Here is a 24,325-nt window from a genome sequence, read left to right as displayed (position 1 = left end):
CATAAGCCCAGTCGAACACAAAACTTTCACAGATTAGGCTGGGTATTGGGGTGATTGCAATAGGTCGTAGCTGATTTAAGGATTGTGGGCTGGTTGACTTGGGCACTGGTGATACATAAGAGGTCTTCCAGTCAGCTGGGCATCTGGCTTGACTGAGAGAAGCATTGATGATGGAGCATAGGGGTTTAGCAAGCTCCGGGGAGAACTCCTTGAAGAGTTTCATTGGTAAGTCAATGGGGGTGGTAGAGCGTTTTAATTTTAGTTTGTCCAGGCGTTTTGCTACTTCAAATTCTTCTACTAGGTCAGTGGGAGGGGGGCTGGTAGGTAAGCAGGGAGAGTGGTTGTGTCAAGCCGGGGGAGCGTCTGGCATATAGCAGCGAAATGGTTGTTTGTTTGCTCAGCTGCGTCAACATTAGTGAGATGGCTAAGGAAGGGGAGGGGGTGTGTCTTATTGTTTAGTCCACAGAGTTCTTTAAGCTTACCATACCATTGACTGATGTTGGTCTGCTTCAGGTGTTGTAATTTGGTTGGGTAGTGGGACTTCTTTGCAGTGCTTATTTCGCGGATGACTCGGTTGCGAAGGGACCTGTAGCGGATGTGGTCATTGAGATGAAAGGCTCTGTCTCTCTGTTGTATAAGTCTTTTGATCCGAGGTGTGATCCAGGGCAAGTCAGCTGGGTGAGATCTGACGGACTTCTTGGGGAAGAAGTGGTGGTGAGCTTCCGTGGTGGTGCTGGTATAATTTATCCATTTGGTTTCCACGTCATCCACGCTAAGTACTTCAGTCCAGGGATGGTGAACTATCCACTGCCCGAAGAGGCGCACTGCAGAGTCAGTAATCGGCCTGTAGGTCTTGATGTAGGGTCTCTGTGCTTGAGTGGGAGTGGCAGCTGGGGACCAGAGCACTGATAAGTGTGTGCTACACCCGATAGGAGGCATTGGTTGAGGTGGTTGGTACTAGTCCGCTAAGTCAGTTAAGATAAGGTCAAGGGTATTTTGACCGTGTGTGGGGAAGGTCACAACTTGTGATAGTGATAGCTGGTCCTGGATATCAGTGATGTCAATTTCATTATAATCCCCACATAATACTAACTTGGCACATGGGTACCTGACTCTGAGGTGGTCTGAGGTGGTAATGAGATGATTGATAAGAGTGTCTCTGGTGGGTGAGCGAGGCGGATGGTATGCCACACAGATTATGATGGAAGCAGTGTGGCGAGGGTGGGCCTGTGGCACAACATGTACCCATAATGCTTCCACATCTGCTGGGACTTGAACATCCAGGCGTGACAGGCATAGGTCATCTTGACAGAAGAGGGCAACGCCCCCTCCGCGTCTATGTGAACGAAGGTGATGAAAGAGTTGATATCCCTCAATATGACACGTTTCAGGCACAATTTGCCAAGCCTCACATATGGCAACGATGCTCGCGGCGGCTGACCTGACTGTAGTTGCCAGCTCGTCAAACTTGTTAGCGGGGGAAGTGACGTTTTACAATACAGGTAAAAGAAATAATTGTCGTAAGGGCAAACACAGAAAGGGATATACATTTTCTTTGTACACAAGTAAAAATTACCTATCCCTTGTCAGCAAATGTTATTCGCGGATTTGGCTAACAGTAACAGTGATTTAGGTGAATTGAAAGTTGAAAGTAAAGTACTAAAGGTCAATGTGGAAGGAAGGATTGTAGTTAAAAGTAGGGCGCAGTGGAAGAGCGAAATTGGCACATATACCGGTTCCGTAAATAATGAACTACACTGTACAGGTAGTTCTGCTATAACGAGATAATTGTGTTCTTGTAAAATATCGTGTTATAGAAAATCGCGAAATAGAAATAACAGGGCTTATGGAGAAAATAGGGTTAGGTGCAGATTACTCGAAATCGAAAAAATTTAGTAGTTAGCCTAACACAAAGGATAGCACAGTCTAAATAAATGTTACATTCATATCTAATAATGAAATCACACAGTAAATGTAACACTTTACCTTGAAAAAATATGAATGTAACTTGATGGGGGAGAAGGGTGATTTTGAGGTTGATAACATCGAGCTTCTCTTCAAGTGTTATATCCTTTCTTTTACGATCATCACCGGGAATTCTATCACCAGAACGCTTCTTGGAGATATTCTTCTTTACCATATTCACAGTTAATACCACAAAATTGGAGAAATAGTAAGCAAAAATCGCGTTATAGCAAACAAGCGTTCGCGTTATTCAAATATCGTTCCTAATTCATAAATCGCGTTAGAGCAAATTCGCGTTATCAAAACACGCATTATAGCAGAACTCACTGTACTAGATTCTAAAATAACAAAACCCAGTCTAAGGCCTGTAAATTCTGTTATGGAATCCACAATACTAATGTAGGAATTTTCCTGATATATCAACCAGACTTCTGAATGCTCTGCTAAGCTGTCTGTATCATATCAATGCAATGTGGACAATCATCATTCAGCTTTTTGTCGTGAATAGAGAGAGGAAATCCTCTTCATACTACTAACATGAGTACATTATGTCTTTAGCAAAACCTCCCAAGTCTATCAATAGTCCCACTGCTTTACCCTCTGCTGAGATAATATTAACTAAGGGAAAGCAGCCCCTGAAGGTTGATACAGGAGCCCCAAAAACATTTATTTGCCAAGAAGCTGTATGCGTACTGAAGTTGTCGACAGTGGGTAAGGTAAATTTAGCTATAATGGGATTTCTAGCCAATAAGGGCTCCCAAACATCTCACTTGATTAGACCTATGGTGCAGCTGGGAAGATATAAATGTAGAGTAACAGCAGCAGTACTGGACAAAATGGACACAAAGATAGTAACCAAAGTCTTGAAAGGAAGGGTAATGTTTTCATCTTACAAGGGAGTAAATTTTGCTGATAGGAACATAAATGCTGATGTGGTTGGACTAATTCAACTCACCATTGGGTATGATTATTGTGGACGATTTTTTAACAGGGGTGTCAATAAATTGGATTTTTTAACAGGGGTGTCAATAAATTTGAAGTTCAAATGTTCACCAATGTAAGGGGAAATTTTATAATGGGTCATCTACCATTTAGTAAGCCTGTTGTCTCTGAAAATAAGTTGGTGGATCCGGTATTTGTAACACCACAACCTCTCATGATTGCCCAAATGGGGGCAGAGATGGTTCCCTCCAAAATATCAAAATTATTGGAAGAAAATACTGAACCAATCCACAAACTTTGGGATTAGAACATTATAGGAATACAGTAATCCCTTATCAGCCAACTCTTGAAAATGCCATTACCAATTAACATTATTTGAAGACAGTAATATATGAAGATGGTCAATACTGAGTGGGTTTACCAAGGAAATTGAATACAGGCAAGGACTGTTATTTGATGGGGAGGTTAGCGACCCCCCAAAAACATTGCTAATTGATCGATCGTAGATTGATATTATTAACTTATGGGAAAAAAAATGGTTTCGTTCCTGAGCCCCTGAAGAGCCCAAACACGTTTTCTATCCTACTGCTATAATGATTAAATAATGTCAAAATAACACAAAATTTATAGACATAAAATCAATAATTGTTTGCAAAAATAATTCAATTTACCTTACATGAACGTGTGTGTGTGTGTGTGTGTGTGTGGACTTGGCAGGTCACCAAGTTTGATGTCACCGTCGCTACATCGCCTTACCTCTCCTCCTACCAGGCGAAGCTGTGTTATTGTTTTGTCTTTTTCAACTCATAATTTTGAATAGTTATACATATTTGAATTAATTTTTTTTACTATGTCATATGCAAACACAATTTTTAATTTTTCATACAAAAAAGGACAGAAAAAATCATAAAGTAAAAAATATACAGAAAATAATGCCATTTCTTACGTCCGAAGTAGTTAGTGTGAGATCATGGGAGGGGAAGGAGTGGGAGGGGAGTGTTGGTAGAGGTGGTGTCTCATGACTGGATGACTGTCAAACTCGATTCCAAGTGACAGCAAAGTAGAAGTAGTAGGTGAGTGTTGGTGATGATGGTGAGTGGTGGTGGTAGTGAGTGTTGATAGTGGTGAATGTTAGTGGTGTGTGTGTGTGTGTGTAATGCATGTAGAGTGGCAGAATTGCGTTAATGTTAAGGTGCAGGCACTGCTTGCTTCCTCTCGCTTTCAAGTACTGCCGCTGGCTAGCCTTGCGTAAGTCTTACGCTGCCAGTATACAGCCACTTCACCATCAAGACTCTGCTGTGCCTCCTTGTGGCAACACACGGTAACTAGGTGCCTCGAGGGCCCAGGCAAGACCACTAGGGGATCTCGGAGCAGTAGTGGGTCCCAAAGGGACGGCGCATAAGCCCACTGGCATATGAACACGTCTTGGTGCCTACCAACCACTGCCCTGCTTCCTTGTGGATTAACCTGAGTAGGTATAAGGCTACGAGAGTAAACCCCGAACAAAAACTGCGGTGGAGCCCCGCATCAGGCAGACATCTTAAAGAGCTCCAAGAAGACCCCAACGGCAGTATAGGTAGAAGAAGTGACCAACATGGGAACCCAATGACTACACCAGCGGATGAAGGCAATACATGATGGACAGTCTACTAAGACGAGTCCCAACAAATTGGCCTATCGACAGTCCATTGCAACATTCTCCCCAGTCATTGTAACTACTGTACTTGCACCACAGGATCAGGAAATGGGAGAGCCAAGATGTGTGGTTGCAGCCTGCGCTCCTGCCTCACAACATAAATCAACTCGCTCGCAGCCATCATCCAATTCATCATACTCAAAACCCCTATACCCCCAAAAGTCCTATGGCGACAGACGAGTGGTGATGGGGATAGGCAGAGATGACTGCCGGGAGTCTCTGCACATGGGCGGCACAGATAAGATGGTCGTTTATGCACTGGGATCTAGGTAGCAGTACAATCCAGTTCTGTCTGTGCGACTGAGCAGCCCTTACCAGGAGCCACTCCGCTCACCCCACATGGGGAGGGGGCTAAAAAATGTGTCCTAAACATAGCCTGACTAAACAACCAACCTGACTTGGCAATAGCACCCAGTAAGATCATCTTTAAGCGGTCAAAAACATAATCACAATTACAGATCAAAGCAAAAACAAAATAAACTATATCCTATGGTCACTGCCTAGAATGTCAGAACCCTTCTGAATACTGGCACAAATGAGGGTCCTGAAAGAAGAACCGCCCTTGTGGCAAAACAGCTGTCTAGGTATAACATTGACATAGCAGCCATTAGTGAGACCCGGCTCCCAGATAAGGGTCGACTCACAGAGCTGGGTTATGGCTATACCTTCTTCTGGGAGAGCAAGCCTGCTGCAGTGAGAAACCGGATTTACAGAGTTGGCTTTGCCATCTGACAATCCATCCTACATAGGCTAACTGAAATGTTTATTGCGGTCAATGAGTGCTTCATGACGCTCCGACTCCCATTGAATCAATCACGTAATGCCTTTTTCATCAGTACATACGCTCCAACACTGGATGCAGAGGATGATATCAAGGAGGCTTTTTACGCTGACCTTGACAGAGTGCTAATCTCTATCCCCAGAAAAGAATAAGTTGTGCTCCTAGATAACTTCAATGCCAGAGTTGGAAGAGATGCTGATATATGGCAGGGAATCATCGGGAGAAATGGACTAGGCAAGTGTAATCCCAACGAATAACTTCTCCTCAGCAAGTGTCCTACACACAACCTCACTATCAACAACACCTTATTTAGGCAGGCCAAATAGTACAAGGGTTCTTGGCAACACCCACGATCCAAACATTGGCATCTCCCTGACTACATCATTGTAAGAGAAAGAGATCGCCGAGATGTCTTCATCACCCGAGCCATGCGTTGCTCAGACCACTGTGATACAGATCATCGGTTCGTCAGAGCCAAACTCTCCCTTCACATCACCCCAAAACGGCGAAGGCAACAATCTTCCAGAAGAGACTTTAACATCAAGCGACTGGGGGATCCAGGGGTAGCACATGCATTCAGAAAGCAGCTCAACGATGGAGGCAAATAAACAACCCAACAACAAACAACCAAATAGGGTCCCATCAAAGCTGTTATTATAAAAAAACTGCAACAAGACGCTCGGCATGATCAAAATAAAACACCAGGATTGGTTTGATGAAAATGACCCAGAAATCAACGTACTCGTTGATGATAAACGTGCTGCCTTAACTGACTGGCAAAACAGCCCTCAGTCTCGGATCAAAGCTGATACCTTCCACAAGAAGAAAGCGGCGGGCCAGCATGAACTTGGCAATCCAAAGAATGAATAGTTGAAAAACAAAGCATGTGAAATGCAAAAATTTGCAGATCAACACAATATGCGTGAATTTTTCAATTCCTCTAAAAACAATATATGGCCCAACTACTCATGGCGTGGCCCCCCTCCGCTCATCCGACAGAAACTCCCTAATTAGAGATGAGAAAGGCATCCATCAGCACCAGAAAGAGCACTACCATTCGCTGCTCAATCAAAACACCGATGAGGATGTCCTTCCTTTACAGGGGTGGTCAGAGCCTTTCTCGATTCTGCTTGTCTTTTATTTTAAGTCAAATAATATACAGTAAACCCCTCGATAACTGGCATATATGGGGCTCTGGCCTTGATTAATCTGACTTATCGAGGCACTTCCCCCCCCCCCGCGCCCTAAAAAGATACAACAATACAAACTATCGAACCATATATGCGTACTTGTAATTACTAAATGTAAAAAAGTAACACTTACCAGCACTGCAGGTGAAGAATAAAGCATCATAACAGGTGACACAGATGCGTGGTAGGTGGCTCAGAGGTATGGTAGGTGACACAGAGGCATGGTAGGTGATGCAGGTGGCCAGATATGCTGAGATTTTCCCAGATAATTTTACATATCTCGGCATTTCTTGAGATAAACTTATACATTCTGGGACCATATCCATGACCAATTATATGAAATTACGATTTATCAAATGCCGAGTTATCGAAGGTTTACTGTACTACATTGTATTTTGGTCTATTTAATACTGTATGTAAGATTGTACCATCGTACGATATGTTTTCCCATATTGAGATGGGGGCTTGTCTTTGGCAGCGCCCGGTTGCCAGTCACCAGCTGACGCTGTTAGAATAAAGTCTACAAAGAACGTGGTCTATGACTCCAACCTCTCACATGGCGCAGTGAGTAGGATATGTCGGGGCCAGACACGCCATTACAGCCCTGACAAGAACGCTGACATGGCCCCTACACGTCCACAATTCTCGAAGCCCTCAAGGTGACGCCAGGGCTTCTCCACACCGGCGGGGAACACCACGCGCGCCCAGCAGCAGGCCATGAGTGCATTGATGGCTCAGATGGCGTCTCTAGTTGCTGGCGGTGGTCATGCTTCTATGCCGGTCATGAAGCCCTCAGCAGCTGTCGCACCAGAGAAGTGTGAGGCAGAAATGCCAGCAGCTGCGTTTAGGACATAGAGGCAGTCCATGGAGTCATGGGTGCTGTTGAACGGGTGGTCACAACTGGTGGCCACAATCCACATTCACCTGAACTGCGTCCCTGCACTCCAAAGGGTGATTGACTCGAGATACCCCAGCGTTCAGTGGGAGCAGCTCTCGCCCAAAGAAGCCCTGGACGCCATCAGTGGAATGGTTCTTCAATCTTCAAACCAAGCTGTGAAATGGAACGAGTTTTTCAACAGCAAACAAGGTGAAGAGGAGCCCATGAAAAGGTATTTTCAACGATGCTTCGCTGTAAGGGCGGAAACGATCCTCCGGCTGGTTACCGCTGCTAACTCGCTCGTTTGCAGGTGCAGACGACACTTGGGGTGGTTGGACGGAGGTGAGAACGGCAGCGACTATCTGCGCCACCGGCAGATTCAACCCAGCCGCCATACCGTCAGTATCTAGCTACCCTGCTGTCCGTCAAATTCTGGCTGTGATCTCATCATAGGTCCTGGACTCGTGGGCTGTGTTCCCAGACCTTCACCTATCAACTGCCAACTCTCTGGACATCTACCACTACCGCATACCCCGACCGTCAGTTCCTCGCATTCCGTCGGTGCCCCGGTGTTCTCCTGCCTTTTCAAGACGTCGCTGAGTGTGGAGTGAATGGACGCTTCCCTACCCAGAGTGTGCATCACCGTGTTCCAGAACCTTCCCCTAGGGCCACTGCCGTAGGAAATATTTGTTCATGGTTTGATTCTATAATTGTTTGATTCCATTAATTGCTGACTCCCCTTTGTTTGATTCTATAATTGTTTGAATCCATTAATTGCTGACTCCCATTATTTGTTTGATTCCTTTAATTGTTGCTTCCATTAATTGTTTGACTCCCGTAATTATTTGATGTTTGTTGAGTGGTGTCAGAGTTTTGTGTTATATTTTTATAGTAAAGAGATGCCAATCTCAAACGGTTGTTTGTTATTCCTCGGAAAACCATGGTCTTTGACTTTCCTTTATTAAGATCCTGATTAGCCTGGTAAGGGATTTCTATCCCTAAGTCCCAGGCCTTTACATTCGCAGAGGCAGTGGAGTGTGAATTAAAATGTCCCACCTGTGATAACGACCTCTCTGAGTACATGCTATTACGTAAAGTTATGGTGGGCCTGAGTAACCCAGTGTTGAAAAGGGAAATTTTCCAGGGGTACTCTAGTTATAATAGTGTTGAAGTGCTTAGAAACAAATGCATGTTATTTGAGGCAGCAGTAAAAGATGCTGGTGTATTGTGTCGTACGTCTGGCCAGGCAGTGGTGGGAACAGCCGCGGAGGCAGTGGCGGTTGGTGATGACGTCACCGGTGAGTCCGAGGTAGCTGCCGCCCGACCTGGACACCCCAATCGCGTGCACTGTGGTAACTGCGGCGTGTCACATGCCTCTGGTAAAAGTAACTGCCCAGCAAGTGGGGCTACATGTCGCAATTGCTGTAAGGTTGGTCACTTCAAAAGGTGTTGTAGGAGTAAGTCAGCCCTAAGTGCTCCTGTGGATGTGTCAGGCACTGTTACAGTGGCAACAGCCCAGCTATCCCGCCACCCCAGGTTACAAGTGTTCGTGTCCCAGGCCGGGGGCAATTCCCCCGCCACCCCTGTGCTGGCTGTAGCTGACACGGGTGCTATGGTGTGTGTGGCAGGCGTATCCCTGCTCCGGGACATCGGTTTGTGTCCGGGGCAACTTCGGGCCCGTAATGGCCTAAGGGACGTGGCAAACAAACAGCTCAAGTGTCTGGGGTCCGCCCCCTGCCGCCTCGGTGTGGACGAGGGGTCCACCGTCCAGGTGGTCTACTTCGTGCAGACAGCCAAGGCCCTCTATCTGTCATTGGAGGCCTGCAAGTGCCTCAACTTGGTGCCTGTCGACTTCCCGCTCCATAGACGTGCTGTGGCTGCCGTGAGCGATGGAGGGGAGCGGCACACTGCCGACGATCTACCTCCGAACCCTTTACCTGAGAGCAGCCGTTTCCCGCCGAGACCAGTTGAGATACCCTTGCCTCCTTTGGAGGAGAATGTGGCCAGGCTGGAGGCATGGCTACTCATGCACTTTTCGTCTACCGCATTCAACACCAGCAGGTCCCCACTGCCAGTCATGACTGGTCCCCCTCACCGTATCCACCTGACGCCCGGCACGACCCCCTACGCCTGTCACACACCCGCTCCCGTTCCGAAACACTAGGAAGCGGAGGTGAAGGACCAGTTGGAGGAGGACATCAGGAGAGGCGTCATCCAGCCAGTGCCTGCTGGTGAGGCTACGGAGTGGTGCGCCAGGATGGTCGTGGTGGCCAAGAAAAACGGTCAGCCCAGGCGCACTGTGGACTTCCAACGCCTCAATGCAAGCTGTCTGAGGGAGACGCACCACACACCTGCACCATTCGACATGGTGTCTGGGGTGCCAGTGCACTCGTTCAAAACCGTCGCCGACGCCTTTTGGGAATTTCATCAAGTGGAGTTGGAGGAGGAGAGTAGACGCCTGCCCACATTCATCACGCCGTGGGGCCATTTTCGATACTGCAGGACGCCCATGGGACATTGCTCAGCGTCAGATGCTTACACCAAGAGGTTTGACGACGCTATTCAGGATGTGCCCCGCAAGCACAAGTGCGTGGATGACACTTTCCTCTATGACTCCAGTGTGAAGGGGGCGTTCTGGCACACTTACAATTTTCTGGAGACCTGCGCTCGCACAGGTATCACGCTGAAACAAGAAAAGTTCTTGTTCTGCAGGAGAGAAGCCGAGTTTGTGGGTTTCCTCCTGGGGTGGGACCTCTACCAGCCCACTGCCCAACGTCTGTCAGCCATCAAGGACTTCCCCATGCCGGATCAGCCATCAATCACTGACATCAGGTCCTGGCATGGCTGGGTTAACCAGTTGGCTCCCTTCCTTGCCACTGCACCTGTGATGGAGCCCTTCCGTGAGCTCCTCAAGAAGCCAGTGGGCAAGCAGGTGTATTGGGACGACCAGCTGCGGCTCAAGTTTCGCCAGGCCCAGGACACCATCTGTCAGTTGGCCAGAGACGGCTTGCTGTACTATGACAAATCCAGGCCTACGGCAGCTGTCACTGATTGGAGCAGGGAGGGCATCGGCTTCGTCGTCCTGCAACAATACTGTGCCTGTGCCTCTCCAGAGACGCCCTTCTGCTGCAGAGGAGGGTGGCGGTTGGCTCTGTGTGGTAGCCGACATCTGAGCACGGCCGAGGCCGGTTATGCTGCAGTAGAAGGGGAGGCCCTGGCTGTGGTGTGGTGCCTGCGCAAGGCCAGGCTGTTCCTCCTTGGCTGCCCGAACCTCATTCTGGTGACGGACCACCACCCCTTAGTTGGCTTGCTAGGGGACAGAGCCCTCACGGATGTGGCGAATCCGCGCCTGTTCAGGCTCAAGGAGAAGACCCTGCAGTACCGATTCACGGTCAAATACTTGCCAGGGAAGCGGAACTGTGCAGCTGACGCCCTATCCCGCTTCCCCTCCCTCAGGGCGGCGCCTGATGCGGAGGACATGGACCAAGAGGAGGACCTGTGCCCTGCAGTGTGTGCAGTCACAATCGCAGCACTAGATCAGGATGGGTGCATCACTATGGACGAAGACACAGTGTGCAAAGCGGCTGCGGACGACCCAGTGTTCCAGATTCTAGTGTCGAGAGTGCTGGCGGGCGACTGGCACCCCCACACGTCGCAGGAGGTGGCCTGTCTGCGCCCGTACTTCTCGGTGAGGGACAGGTTGGCTGTGGTCAGGGGTTTGGTCACCTACACCTTTGACCAGGGCTGCGTGCGCCTTGTCATCCCCGACTCCCTCCGCCACCGGGTCGCCGTTAACCTGCATGTGGGGCACCAGGGCCTCGACTCAATGCTCAGGCGGGCCCGGCAGTCTGTCTATTGGCCTGGCATGGAGGGTGACCTGCAGTATCATCGGTCCCGGTGTGCTGCATGCGAGACCCACGCCCCTTCCCAGCCTCCGGAGTCGTTGGTTCTGACCCCAGCGCCAGACTATCCCTTTCAACAAGTGGTGGCCGATTTGTTCCACCTGCAGGGCCGCAAGTACCTAGCATATGCTGACCGACTGACAGGTTGGCTGGAGATCGCCCACTTCCCCAACGAGGCCACCTCTGGAAAAATCATCGCCAGTCTGCGGGCCTACTTCACGAGGTGGGGGGTACCTGAGCAGATCTCCACGGATGGAGGTACCAACCTTGCCAGCCTTGAGATGACAGATTTCCTCAAGTCATGGGGGGTCGAGGTGCGCCTCTCGTCGGCCCACTTCCCCCAGTCCAATGGCAGGGCAGAGGCTGGGGTCAAGGCTGCCAAGAGGCTCCTCAGGGATAACACTGGGCCCGGGGGTAGCCTGGACTGCGATAGGACATCCCAGGCCCTCCTCCAGTACCTGAACACGCCTCTGCGGGGGGTGAACAAGTCGCCCGCCCAACTTGCCACCGGCCGCCAGCTCCGTGACGGCGTTCCCGTGGCCAGACAGCACTATAAGGTGGACCAGCACTGGCGGCGGGCACTTCGTATGAGGGAGGTGCGCTTGGCCGAAACCCAGGATGGGGTCCTGTCGCGGAGGGAGGTATCCCGCCAGCTGGCTCCCCTAGTCGTGGGCACGCAGGTGCGTGTGCAGGACGCAGCTACCAAGCTCTGGGACAGGACAGGCATAGTGGTGGAAGCCCGCCCTCACAGGCAGTATGCCGTCAGGTTGAGTGGCAGTGGCAGGGTGTCCATCCGCAACAGACCCCACCTGCGAAACGGCTCCACACCTGTGCCTACTACTCCGGTGGTGCACCAAGCTGTGCCTCCTGGCCCCCCATCTGCTGTGCCCTCCGTACCCGCGCCCTCCTTCGCACTCACGGCCCCTCCCCAGTCGAGCGCGGCCAGGCCCAGGAGAGGCCGTAGGCCTCCGGGCTGGTTGACGGACTACGTGGTGTAGTGTATGTGATGTAAAATCAGTTTAGAGGGTTTTTTGTTGTTTTTTTCCTTTGTTTGACTGGTTTTTCCTGCATTATTGTTGTTTTTATGAATGCATTGTTTTCCTTTTGTTAGTTCAAATGTGCAATGTCATTTCCTTTTAACTTGGGGGGAGATGTAAGATTGTACCATCGTACGATATGTTTTCCCATGTTGAGATGGGGGCTTGTCTTTGGCAGCGCCTGGTTGCCAGTCACCAGCTGACGCTGTTAGAATAAAGTCTACAAAGAACGTGGTCTATGACTCCAACCTCTCACACTGTATGTTATATTTTTTTATGATAAAACATACACCATAAGAGGCTGATTATATGATAATACTGTATAATAAAGAAATAAAAACAAACTTGTGATTGTGACAACGGCGAGTCTCACACATCTAATGTCATCTCATATTTATTAGCTAATGTTACGCCTATATCATTTCTGATTAGACCACGCCATACCTATTAAAGACAATATATATATATATATATATATATATATATATATATATATATATATATATATATATATATATATATATATATATATATATATATATATATATATATATATATATATATATATATATATATAAATGCTAGCCATTTTTTATGGGTTTAACAGAAGAGAAAGAAGATAAGAGAACAGAAAGAAAACAATAGAAAGAAGAGAAGAGAAAGAAGCTAAAGAAAGAGAGAAATATGAACAGCATATTCAGTACACTGTAGATTCCTGATAATTCATGAAATACAAATTTGCCCACTCACGACAAAATTCACACCCCGCCACTGAGCGCCAAACTCAAAACAGCTCTGCCACTCCTCCTTTTGTTGGATCAATGGGATAGTCAGCAAAACTTGCGGATTATTTCCCTAATATATACAGTAATTGTCGGGTATGCGAAGCAGCAGTTATTGAGCCATTGGTTTATGGGGTATTCCTGTACAGTATTTTTTTTAATCGTATTACACCTGTACCGTGATAACTGATGCATATAAGAACAGAACAAATTCAGGGGGTTAGGGACAAATCATCCTCCAAATACTTCCATCTGTCCTTGATATATCTTTGTCGTGCACATTGTCAAGCAAGAAAATAAAGCACACATAAAGCAAGCATAATAAGCCTTAAATAAGTAATATAAAGCATAAATTGAAACTGTTATTTACCTGTGATGAGGAAGGTAGAGACGGTACACTGTGGCAAGTTCAAGTCTCTCTACCAATCTTTGTTGGCCCATCACCTCTCTTATTATTCCTAAATTACACCTTATTATACCTTATTATGCCTTATCATATCACATCACATCACACCAAGATTCCCAGCACAACAGGAACTATCACTTGGGCATTTAGGCATGACTGATTCCCAGCACAACAGGAACTATCACTTGGGCATTTAGGCATGACTGAGTAACACAATACTGTAAGTCAGAAATAATGAAAAAATCAAGTCTCTACCAATCTTTGCTGCTCATTCACCACTCTTATCCAAAGTGTCCCCAAGAGGAACTATCACTGGGGCATTTAGACATAATTGCATAGCACACGAAGTCAGAAGTAACAAAAAAACACGAAGTCAGACACATGGTAAGTGTAAGCAAGAGCAAGGATAGTGTGAATGAGACAGAGGTAGCACACAGAGCCCTCTTGCAGCAATAATTTGCACCATGCCATTGCCTGCCAAATTCAAAACAAGATCTGCCACTCCTCTCCTTTTCATTGGATCTCTGGGGTGTCAACCAAACTTGCAGGGTATTTCCCCAATATGGAATCGTCAGTTATGCAAAGCAGTGGTTATTGGGGCATCGGTTTTTCGGGTATACTTGTAGTCTTGTATTATGTATAAATAATAGCTTCTTCAACACACAAACCATCCCCAGGGCGATGTAACATGTTTAACTGCTTAGCCTGGTAATCACTGGGCACGGGCAAAACCTTCCACGAATTCCACGTGAGCCGCATGCGTTAAGCCATTCTCATATTGCATCATGATATCTCCGAATATTGCGAGTTATTGCACATCACTTTTTCATAACAGTGAAAATGCAGGAAAAGCATTAGGGAAGTAAGTGACCGTCATAAAACTAATCTTTAGCCATGAATTATTGATAAATGGTGTCAAATTTTTTTACATCGTAAAACTGATTGAGTGCATATTGTTCCAATGTATAATGGTCATTGTCTATACCCCTGAATTACCCACTAATTACACTATACAGTACTTTCATTAATTTGGCAAGAGGGGAGCTCTGGGTCACTCGAATTACCGGAAAATCCAAATTAACCAGCTTGGGAATATTTTGACATTATTCAACAATTTCCGAATGTCTGTGTACGAATATTTGTTCGTTTTCTATTCAGTATTTGCACCTTATTTGGATCGTTCCAAAGATTGTTCCTTATTATTTCAACCAACAATCATACTCAGTTACCATGCTTCATCTGCCACTGTACTGTTCAAACAAATATATTTTTTAAATGTACGTACAGTAATAATAAATTAAATAATTCAATAATGAATAAATGTAACACTTACATTGCAAGGTGAGCTGATAATATGTAGATGATACTCTGAAAGTGTAATGGTTACACTGGAAAACGAAGCAAAAACCCACATTGAAGAATAAGAAACGAAATCTTGGAGCTAGTATACAGGACCCTCTTCAACCAACTAACAGAACAAAGCAGGGAGAAAGACAGAATATGGGAATCAGGTCAAATGACCTTCCTCCTGAGTTGAGGAAAGGTGGGGATTAGGGATAATCTTCTAGATAACAATATTCAAGGTCAGGTCCAGGGTTCATTGACCATATGCCAAATTAAAGTTAGGTGTAGAAGTAATAAATGAAGATTCAACAATTTTTTTACAGAAGTTTCTTGTCCAGGCTGTGCAAATGTGAAATCAAGTACAGGTACACGATGGACACAAAATATGTTTATGGGAAAATTTGAGGAAAATGCAGAATATGAAACTGCAATTCCTCCTTTGGCTTATTCCTGAGACAAGAAATAAATTTTCTTCCATAGAATTTTTTTGTTAGGAAGCTAGTTAACCGGACAATTGTCCTTAACTGATTTAAAAAAAAATGAGGCACTGTATCAATAAGTGAAAGTATAATACACATTTAAAGGCATAAGAATATCTCTTTATGAATCTGCCATGTCCATTTTTTTTAAATCAACACAAGAGAAATGAGCATTGTTATTCTTATATCAAAAAATAATATATTGTATGGTGATCTGAAATTAAAAAATAAATAAAAAGAATAACTAATATTCAAATTTTTTTTGCTCTATAATGAAAATTAATATGAAAATCCTGTTTCACTTTGCAATATTTGTATGATGATATACTAATTAATACTTTAAACTGTACTGTGATTTAATACTGTATCAATTTCACATACTTTTAGGTTACTGGTAAAGTGTGTTAATATTTAAATTGACTTTAAACTTCACTTGTTAACCTAGACTCATCCAAAGTGAGACATACTTAATGGATCACAGAGTAAAGCTGTACTGTATATATAATCACAGAATAGAGCAGTGCTGCAAATATTGTGCATCATAAGCAATTTTGTAAATCCATGCTATAAAAAAAGGTATGTGATGAGCAATAAAAATTGTGTGCTGTTTTGACTTAATAAGTGTGTTGTGCTGTGCTTAAAAAGTGTGGACACCCTGTCTCACCCTGGGTCCTTCCACAAAATTGACGAGTGAGTCCACCTGGAGTGGCGGATGGTGTGCAGCAGACAGCTGGGTAGTGGTGGTGGGTGACGCCGGAGTGGTGATGGGGAGAGGCACCACAGAGCCCATCTGCAGAAATGACCAAATATTTTTCCATCTATCTATTATACTTGCTCTTCTCCCAATATCATTTGGGATGAATCAAGAAATCAGAAACCCCAAGAAAGGGGGGAGGAGGCAAGTGATGGTGCAAGAGAAATGTTGAAAATGAGAGGAAAGGACAAATCAGTAAAAATGCTCAATACTGTACACACCTCCCCATATCCTAAACTTGCACATGCAATATACAAAATGAATTATTAACCTACACCTTAATTTAAATTAACCCTATCTATCATTGTTAACTCTTTTCTAAATTCAGGTTTGGATTTAAAATATATGAAATATGAAAATAAACTAAATATTATCCCTGAAATCTCCTGCTTTGTCCTCTTGGACAAAGAGGGAGTAAGGCAGGGCCAGTGCTGGCACCATAGAAACAACTGCTTACTGAACACTATACCTGTTTTCTGGGTCAGCTATAAAGGTAGTCCTCCAATATATGATGGTTCAGTTTATGAAGAAAAAAAATATCCTATGATTCAATTCATGGAAAAAAAAATTAATGTTAGAAAAAATCACTTATTCATAATTCTTTCCTAAGTAACAATGAAAATATGCAAAAACAATGAAATTTTTCTTCACTGTATTAGTAATATGCTTACTCTTGTCACTATCATACATCATTATTCTCTGACACTCACAATTTTATTAAAACTATAAATAAGTTTTCAATGTGTCATCATTATCCTACAATCACCATATATTGAGAAACTTAGTCCTCAAACTCACTGGGGACAAGTACACTCGTCTCCCCCAGCACAGTCACACAGCCAGTTCACTTCTTGTTCAATATCTCCTCATTTACTTTCATATAATACATGGAAAATTAAATAAAAAATTATTTTATATTCTGAAAGTTCAAATACAAATAATGTAGAGTACAGGCAACCTTTAATATTTTATTTGGCTAACACCAGCCACATTTATTCAGTCCCATTCACAAAGGGTTAAAAGAGTGATTGTACTGTTAACTATTTCACTGGCCAATAATTCAAATTGCATTGCTAGGAACCTGCCAGTTCCCAGTTCCTCTTGCTGTCTCAACTCAGAAACAGCCAATATCACGAGCATCATGCACAGACAACTAATGTTCAGAAATATCTCATTACCGTAAATTGTATAGCATTGTTAAACCAAGAAAGTCCAAATCTCATTTTGGATAATTTAGCAAGTATTGTCGGTTGAGAAGTGGCTGAGATTTGTATGATACAGTGAGGTGGTAAGATCGATTGCTAATGCAGAAGGGTTTATTTGTTATGTCATAGAGTAAAGCAACTGTTACCAGTTGGCACAAATATTAAATAAAATTAAAAAGTAAGCGAAACAAACTGAATACAGACAACAGGCACAATGAGTTCTATATATAAGCCAACTGATGAACAATTTACATATGATGCAACAAAAAAAGAAGCCTTTTTGATAAATCTTTACATTCAGAAAAAAATTACAGAAGTAAATTAAAAGAACAATAGGTTGTGGTAATACACAAGGAAGAGGGCATGGTTGTGGTAATACACTAGGAAAGAGGGCATGATTGTGGCAGTACACAGGGAAAGAGGGCATGGTTATGGCAGTACACAGTAAAAGAGGGCATGGTTGTGGCAGTACACAGTAAAAAAGGACATGGTTGTGGCAGTACACAGGAAAAGAAGACATGGCTGTGGCAGTACTCAGGGAAAGAAGACATGGCTGTGGCAGTACACAGGAAAATAAAACATGGTTGTGGCAGTACACAGGGAAAGAGGATATGGTTGTGGCAGTACATAGGGAAAGAGGGCATGGTTGTGGCAGTAGATGGGAAAGGGGCATAGTGGCGATGGTACACAGTGAAAAAGGGCATGGTTGTGGCAGTACACAGGGAAAGAAGACATGGTTGTGGCAGTACACACGTAAGAAGATATGGTTGTGTGGTACAGACAGAAAGAGGACATGGTGTGGCATTGACAGGGAAAGAAGATATGGTTGTGATAGTACACAGTGAAAAAGGGCATGGTTGTGGCAGTACACAGGGAAAGAAGACATGGTTGTGGCAGTACCACGTAAAAGAAGATATGGTTGTGATATGCACAGGGAAAGAAGACATGGTTGTGGCAGTACACAGGGAAAGAAGACATGGTTGTGGCAGTACGCGTAAGATAGTTGTGGCAGTACAGACAGAAGGACATGGTTGTGGCATTGGACAGGGAAAGATATGGTTGTGATAATGTACAGGGAAGAAGACATGGTTGTGGCAGTACACAGGAAAGAAGACATGGTTGTGGCAGTACACACGTAAAAGAAGATATGGTTGTGGCAGTACAGACAGAAAGAGGACATGGTTGTGGCATTGGACAGGGAAAGAAGATATGGTTGTGATAATGTACAGGGAAAGAAGACATGGTTGTGGCAGTACACAGGAAAAGAAGACATGGTTGTGGCAGTACAGGGAAAGAAGATATGATTGTGATAATGTACAGGGAAAGAAGACATGGTTGTGGCAGTACACAGGGAAAGAAGACATGGTTGTGGCAGGCACGGGAAAGAAGACATGGTTGTGGCAGTACACAGGAAAGAAGATATGATTGTGATAATGTACAGGAAAAGACATGGTTGTGCAGTACACAGGAAAGAAGACATGGTTGTGCGTACACAGGGAAAAGACATGGTTGTGGCAGTACACAGAAGAAGATATGATTGTGATAATGCGGGAAAGAAGACATGGTTTGTGGCAGTACACAGGAAAGACAGTAGCAGTACACAGGGAAAGACATGGTTGTGGCAGTACACAGGAAAGAAGATATGATTGTGATAATGTACAGGAAAGACATGGTTTGGCAGTACACAGGAAAGATATGGTTGTGGCAGTACAGGAAAGAAGATATGGTTGTGGCAGTACACAGGAAAGAAAATGGTTTGATAATACAGGGAAAGAAGACATGGTTGTGGCAGTACACAGGGAAGGAAGATATGATTGTGATAATGTACAGGGAAAGAAGACATGGTTGTGCAGTACACAGGGAAGAAAGAAGATATGATTGTGATAATGTACAGGAAAAGACATGGTTGTAGCAGTACACAGGAAAAGAAGATATGATTGTAGTAATGTACAGGGAAAGAAGACATGGTTGTGGCAGTACACAGGAAAGAAGATATGGTTGTGATAATGTACAGGAAAAAAGACATGGTTTGTGGCAGTACACAGGAAAGAAGATATGTTGTGATAATGTACAGGGAAAGAAGACATGGTTGTGGCAGTACACAGGAAAGAAGATATGGTTGTGATAATGTACAGGGAAAGAAGACATGGTTGTGGCAGGTACACAGGGAAAGAAGATATGGTTGTGGCAGTACACAGGGAAAGAAGATATGGTTGTGATAATGTACAGGGAAAGAAGACATGGTTGTGGCAGTACACAGGGAAAGAAGATATGATTGTGATAATGTACAGGAAAGAAGACATGGTTGTGGCAGTACACAGGGAAGAAGATATGATTGTGATATGTACAGGAAGAAGACATGGTTGTAGCAGTCACAGGGAAAGAGATATGATTGTGATGTGAGGAAAGAAGACATGGTTGTGGCAGTACACAGGGAAAGACATGGTTGTGGCAGTACACAGGGAAGGATATGATTGTGATAATGTACAGGGAAAGAAGATATGGTTGTGGCAGTACACAGGAAAGAAGATATGATTGTGATAATGTACAGGGAAAGAAGACATGGTTGTGGCAGTACACAGGAAAGAAGATATGGTTGGCAGTACAGGGAAAGAAGATATGGTTGTGATAATGTACAGGAAAGAAGACATGGTTGTGGCAGTACACAGGGAAAGAAGGCATGGTTGTGGCAGTACACAGGGAAAGAAGATATGATTGTGATAATGTACAGGGAAAGAAGACATGAATGTGGCAGTACACAGGGAAAGAAGACATGGTTGTGGCAGTACACAGGGAAAGAAGATATGATTGTGATAATGTACAGGGAAAGAAGACATGAATGTGGCAGTACACAGGGAAAGAAGACATGGTTGTGGCATTGGACAGGGAAGAGGGCATGGCTGTGGCAGTACACAGGAAAGAGGATATCGTTTGGCAGTACCGGGAAAGAGGACATGGTTGTGGCAGTACACAGGGGAAAAAAGACATGGTTGTGGCAGTACACAGGAAAGAAGACATGGTTGTGGCAGTACACAGGGAAAAAAGACATGGTTGTGGCAATGTACAGGAAAGAGAACATGGTTGTGGTAGTACACAGGAAACAGGATATCGTTTGGCAGTACACGGGGAAAGAGGACATGGTTGTGGCAGTAGACAGGGAAAGGGACATGGTTGTGGCAGTACACAGGGGAAGGACATGGTTGTGGCAGAACACAGGGAAAGAGGACATGGTTGTGGCATTACACAGGAAAAGAGGGCATGGTTGTGGCGGTAAACAGGGAAAGTGGGCATGGTTTGGCAGTACACAGGGAAAGACATGGTTGTGGTAGAACACAGGAAAGAAGACATGGTTGTGGCAGTACACGGGGAAAGAGGACATGGTTGTGGCAATACATGGGGAAAGAGGCGTGGTTGTGGCAGTACACAGGAAAAAAGAACATGGTTGTGGCAGTACACAGTGAAAAAGGGCATGGTTGTGGCAGTGCACAGGAAAAGAGGCAAGGTTGTGGCATTACACAGGAAAAGAGGGCATGGTTGTGGCAGTACACAGGAATAGAAGACATGGTTGTGGCAGTACACAGGGAAAGTGGGCATGGTTGTGGCAGTACACAGGGAATGAGGACATGGTTGTGGCAGTACACTGGGAAAGAAGAACACGGTTGTGGCAGTACACAGGAGAAAAGGGGCATGGTTGTGGCAGTACACTGGGGAAAGAAGACAGGTTGTGGCAGTACATAGGAGAAAAGTGGGCATGGTTGTGGCGGTACACTGGGAAAGTGGGCATGTTTGTGGCAGTACACTGGGAAAGAAGACACGGTTGTGGCAGTACAGGAAAAGGGGGGCATGGTTGTGGCAGTACACTGGGAAGAAGACACCGGTTGTGGCAGTACACAGGGAAAGAGGGCATGGTTGTGGCGGTACACAGGGAAAGTGGGCATGTTTGTGGATACCCAGGAATAAAAGACATGGTTGTGGCAGTACACAGGGAAGAGGACATGGTTGTGGCAGTACAGGGAAAGAGGACATGGTTGTGGCAGTACCGCAGGGGAAAGAAGACATGGTTGTGGCAGTACACAGGAAAAGTGGGTATGGTTGTGGCAGTACACAGGAATAGAAGACATGGTTGTGGCAGTACACAGGAAAGAAGACATGGTTGTGGGCAGTACAAGGGGATAGGGACATGGCTGTGGCAGTACAGGGGAAAGAGGACATGGCTGTGGCAGTACAGAGGGAAAGGACATGGTTGTGCAGTACAGGGGAAAAAGACAGGTTGTGGCAATGTGCAGGAAGGAACATTGTTGTGGCAGTACACAGGGAAAGAGGACATGGTTTTGGCAGTACATAGGGAAAGAGGACATGGTTGTGGCAGTACAGGGTAAGAGGACATGGTTGTGGCAGTCACACAGGAAAAGAGGACATGGTTGTGGCAGTACACGGGGTAGAGGACATGGTTGTGGCAGTACACAGGGAAAGGGAACATTGTTGTGGCAGTACACAGGGAAAGAGGACATGGTTGTGGCAGTACACAGGGAAGAGGACATGGTTGTGGCAGTACCACGGAGTGAAGGACATGGTTGTGGCAGTACACAGGAAGGAACATTGTTGTGGCAGTACAGGAAAGAGGCATGGTTGTGGCAGTACACAGTTATAGATGACATGGTTGTGGCAGGTCAATGATACATGACATGGTTGTGGCAGGTCACAATGATACATGACATGGTTGTGGCAGGTCACAATGATACATGACATGGTTGTGGCAGTAGACACTGATGAATGTGGTTGTGGCAGGTCACAATGATACATGACATGGTTGTGGCAGTAGACACTGATAGATGACATGGTTGTGGCAGTAGACAGTGATAGATGATATTGTTGTGGCAGTACACAGTGATAGATGACATGGTTGTGGCAGTACACAGTGATAGATGACATGGTTGTGGCAGTACACAGTGATAGATGACTTGGTTGTGGCAGTAGACAGTGATAGATGATATTGTTGTGGCAGTACACAGTGATAGATGACTTGGTTGTGGCAGTACACAGTGATAGATGATATTGTTGTGGCAGGTCACAATGATACATGACATGGTTGTGGCAGTGAACAATACACCAAATGTAACCAAATGTCTTGCCTGGGCCTCACATTCTCACACTGTAAGACAACCTCATGTGCTGTTTCAGTAATTTGTGTGTCCTCTACTACATGTTTTAACTTACTGTATTTTTTCTTATACTTGTAATAAGTGAGTACAATTTGGGTTATCATTTAAACATATAACGATTTATTTATATCGCGTTTACCAAAATTATCGAAATTTCCCTTTATAAAGCGATAATTTTTTTTTATTTCGCGAGGGAAATCGGGCAGGAAATATTTCAAATGAACCGCCAGGGCAAACGAATGCGTTATCTCACCAGAGGGGCCACTACGGCTACTCACTCAGGCATTTATGCTCGCTTGCTCAGTCCTTCTGAGTGAGTGAAGAGAAAGCAGCCGACTCTGCTGCTGATTACGACTTCTAAGGTGAGTGTAAAGGGGTTGTTAGTGACGTGAAAAGTGAAGTGAAGATAATGGAAACCTTAATGGAAATGATTTAATACTGCAACTAATATTTTTGGTTTATTCGTTTATGATTGTTAAGTGAGGGTGACAGTGTGTCGTCTGTTGTTCTCGGGATAGCGCGTCAGCTGCTGAGTCTGGTGCAGATTCCAATTTCTAAAGCAAGTGTAAATGGGTTGCTAGTGACGTGAAACGTGAAGTGAAGATAATGAAAAGCTTAATGGAAAAGATTTAATACTGTAAATAATATTTTTGGTGTTCATTTATGTAGGTGTGGGATTGTCAAGTGAGGGTAGCAGTGTGGTGTCTGCTGCCCAGTCTGGTGTTCCCAGGATGGTGCGTGAGCTGCCGAGCCTGGTGTTCCTGAGTCTGGTGTTCCTTGTTATTGATATTGAAATAGCCTGTTGTTCCAGAGTCTAGTGTTCATTGGTGCTTTAGTTACTAAGAAAATGAACTCGTTAAGTCAAATTTAGTCACTTTTTTGGGCCTGCAGAACCTAACCCTATTTTCCCCATTGATTACATGTAATTATATATCGCGATTTAGTATATAGCGAACATCGTTGGACCCTATCTCGCGATATATCACCACCCTTCTGTATTCTAGTATTCTAAAATGTTTTGCAGGTATTTTTTTCTTGATAAGAATGTACAATGAAAGACAAAAGTCGTGTTGTGAAATTTGGTGAAAACATATGTCGAAGGGCTAAGCTCTTGTAGGGGTGTATTAGCCACTGTCTTATATAGGCAGAAGTATTTATATAAATGTGGGTTAATTACACTAGACTTGTATAACTATCATCACTGTAATTTTTCACTAGCTATGAGGTTCATGTTCAGAGCACGTGATAAGGTGTGCCCACGGGAAGTCACGTCACTTAGAGCTGAGCTAAGGGATAAGTGACCAGCTCCTTGGCCACCTATTGCGGGCAGTAGTTTGATATCACTCACTAGAGGAAGACGTTATTTAGAGCCATCGTTGATGTGCTTCCGTCTTTCGGACATATTTAGAAGAGCTACTATAAGATAGCCTCCATCCTCATTTAACACTCATAGCTACAGTCATTAAGTTACGGTGATAATCCTTTTTGAAAGTGTACATAGAAACCGTTTATAATAAATACTGAAGACTCAATAAACTTTGATCTATTTTAGTACTTCTTGAATATAAGGTAATGTTCTTCACAAGTGATTGTTACAAGTGGTGACAACCCAGGAAGGTTGTGACATATATGACAGCTTCACAAGTAGTTGTTATACTAGAGGTAAAAGTCACCCAACAGATACACAGTTGGTAAAGTAGAGATATTATGTTCTCCCATTACTGTGTTATACTGTTACTGTTACAAAGAAGCTATAGTTACAAAGTTGGCAAAGCATAGTCTAAAGTGACCAGTCTACAGGAC

At 44.7% G+C, this 24,325-nt stretch overlaps 1 protein-coding gene across 3 annotated transcripts in view; it reads right to left on the bottom strand.

Annotated features, from left to right (window-relative positions):
• The window catches only part of LOC121873181 (collagen alpha-1(XV) chain-like), a 231,290-nt gene that overhangs the window by 62,508 nt on the left and 144,457 nt on the right, over positions 1-24,325 (bottom strand). For all 3 annotated transcript variants that reach the window (XM_042376516.1, XM_042376518.1, XM_042376517.1), the window contains one exon: positions 16,066-16,191. In XM_042376516.1, coding sequence (XP_042232450.1) covers positions 16,066-16,191 — 126 coding nt within the window. The remainder of the gene's footprint in view (positions 1-16,065; positions 16,192-24,325) is intronic.

The sequence above is a fragment of the Homarus americanus genome, unplaced genomic scaffold, assembly GCF_018991925.1.
Source record: "Homarus americanus isolate GMGI-L3 unplaced genomic scaffold, GMGI_Hamer_2.0 scaffold32929, whole genome shotgun sequence".
Taxonomy (NCBI): Eukaryota; Metazoa; Arthropoda; class Malacostraca; order Decapoda; family Nephropidae; genus Homarus; species Homarus americanus.
Note: the sequence above shows the minus strand (reverse complement) of the source record. Positions and strands in the feature narration are given on the sequence as shown.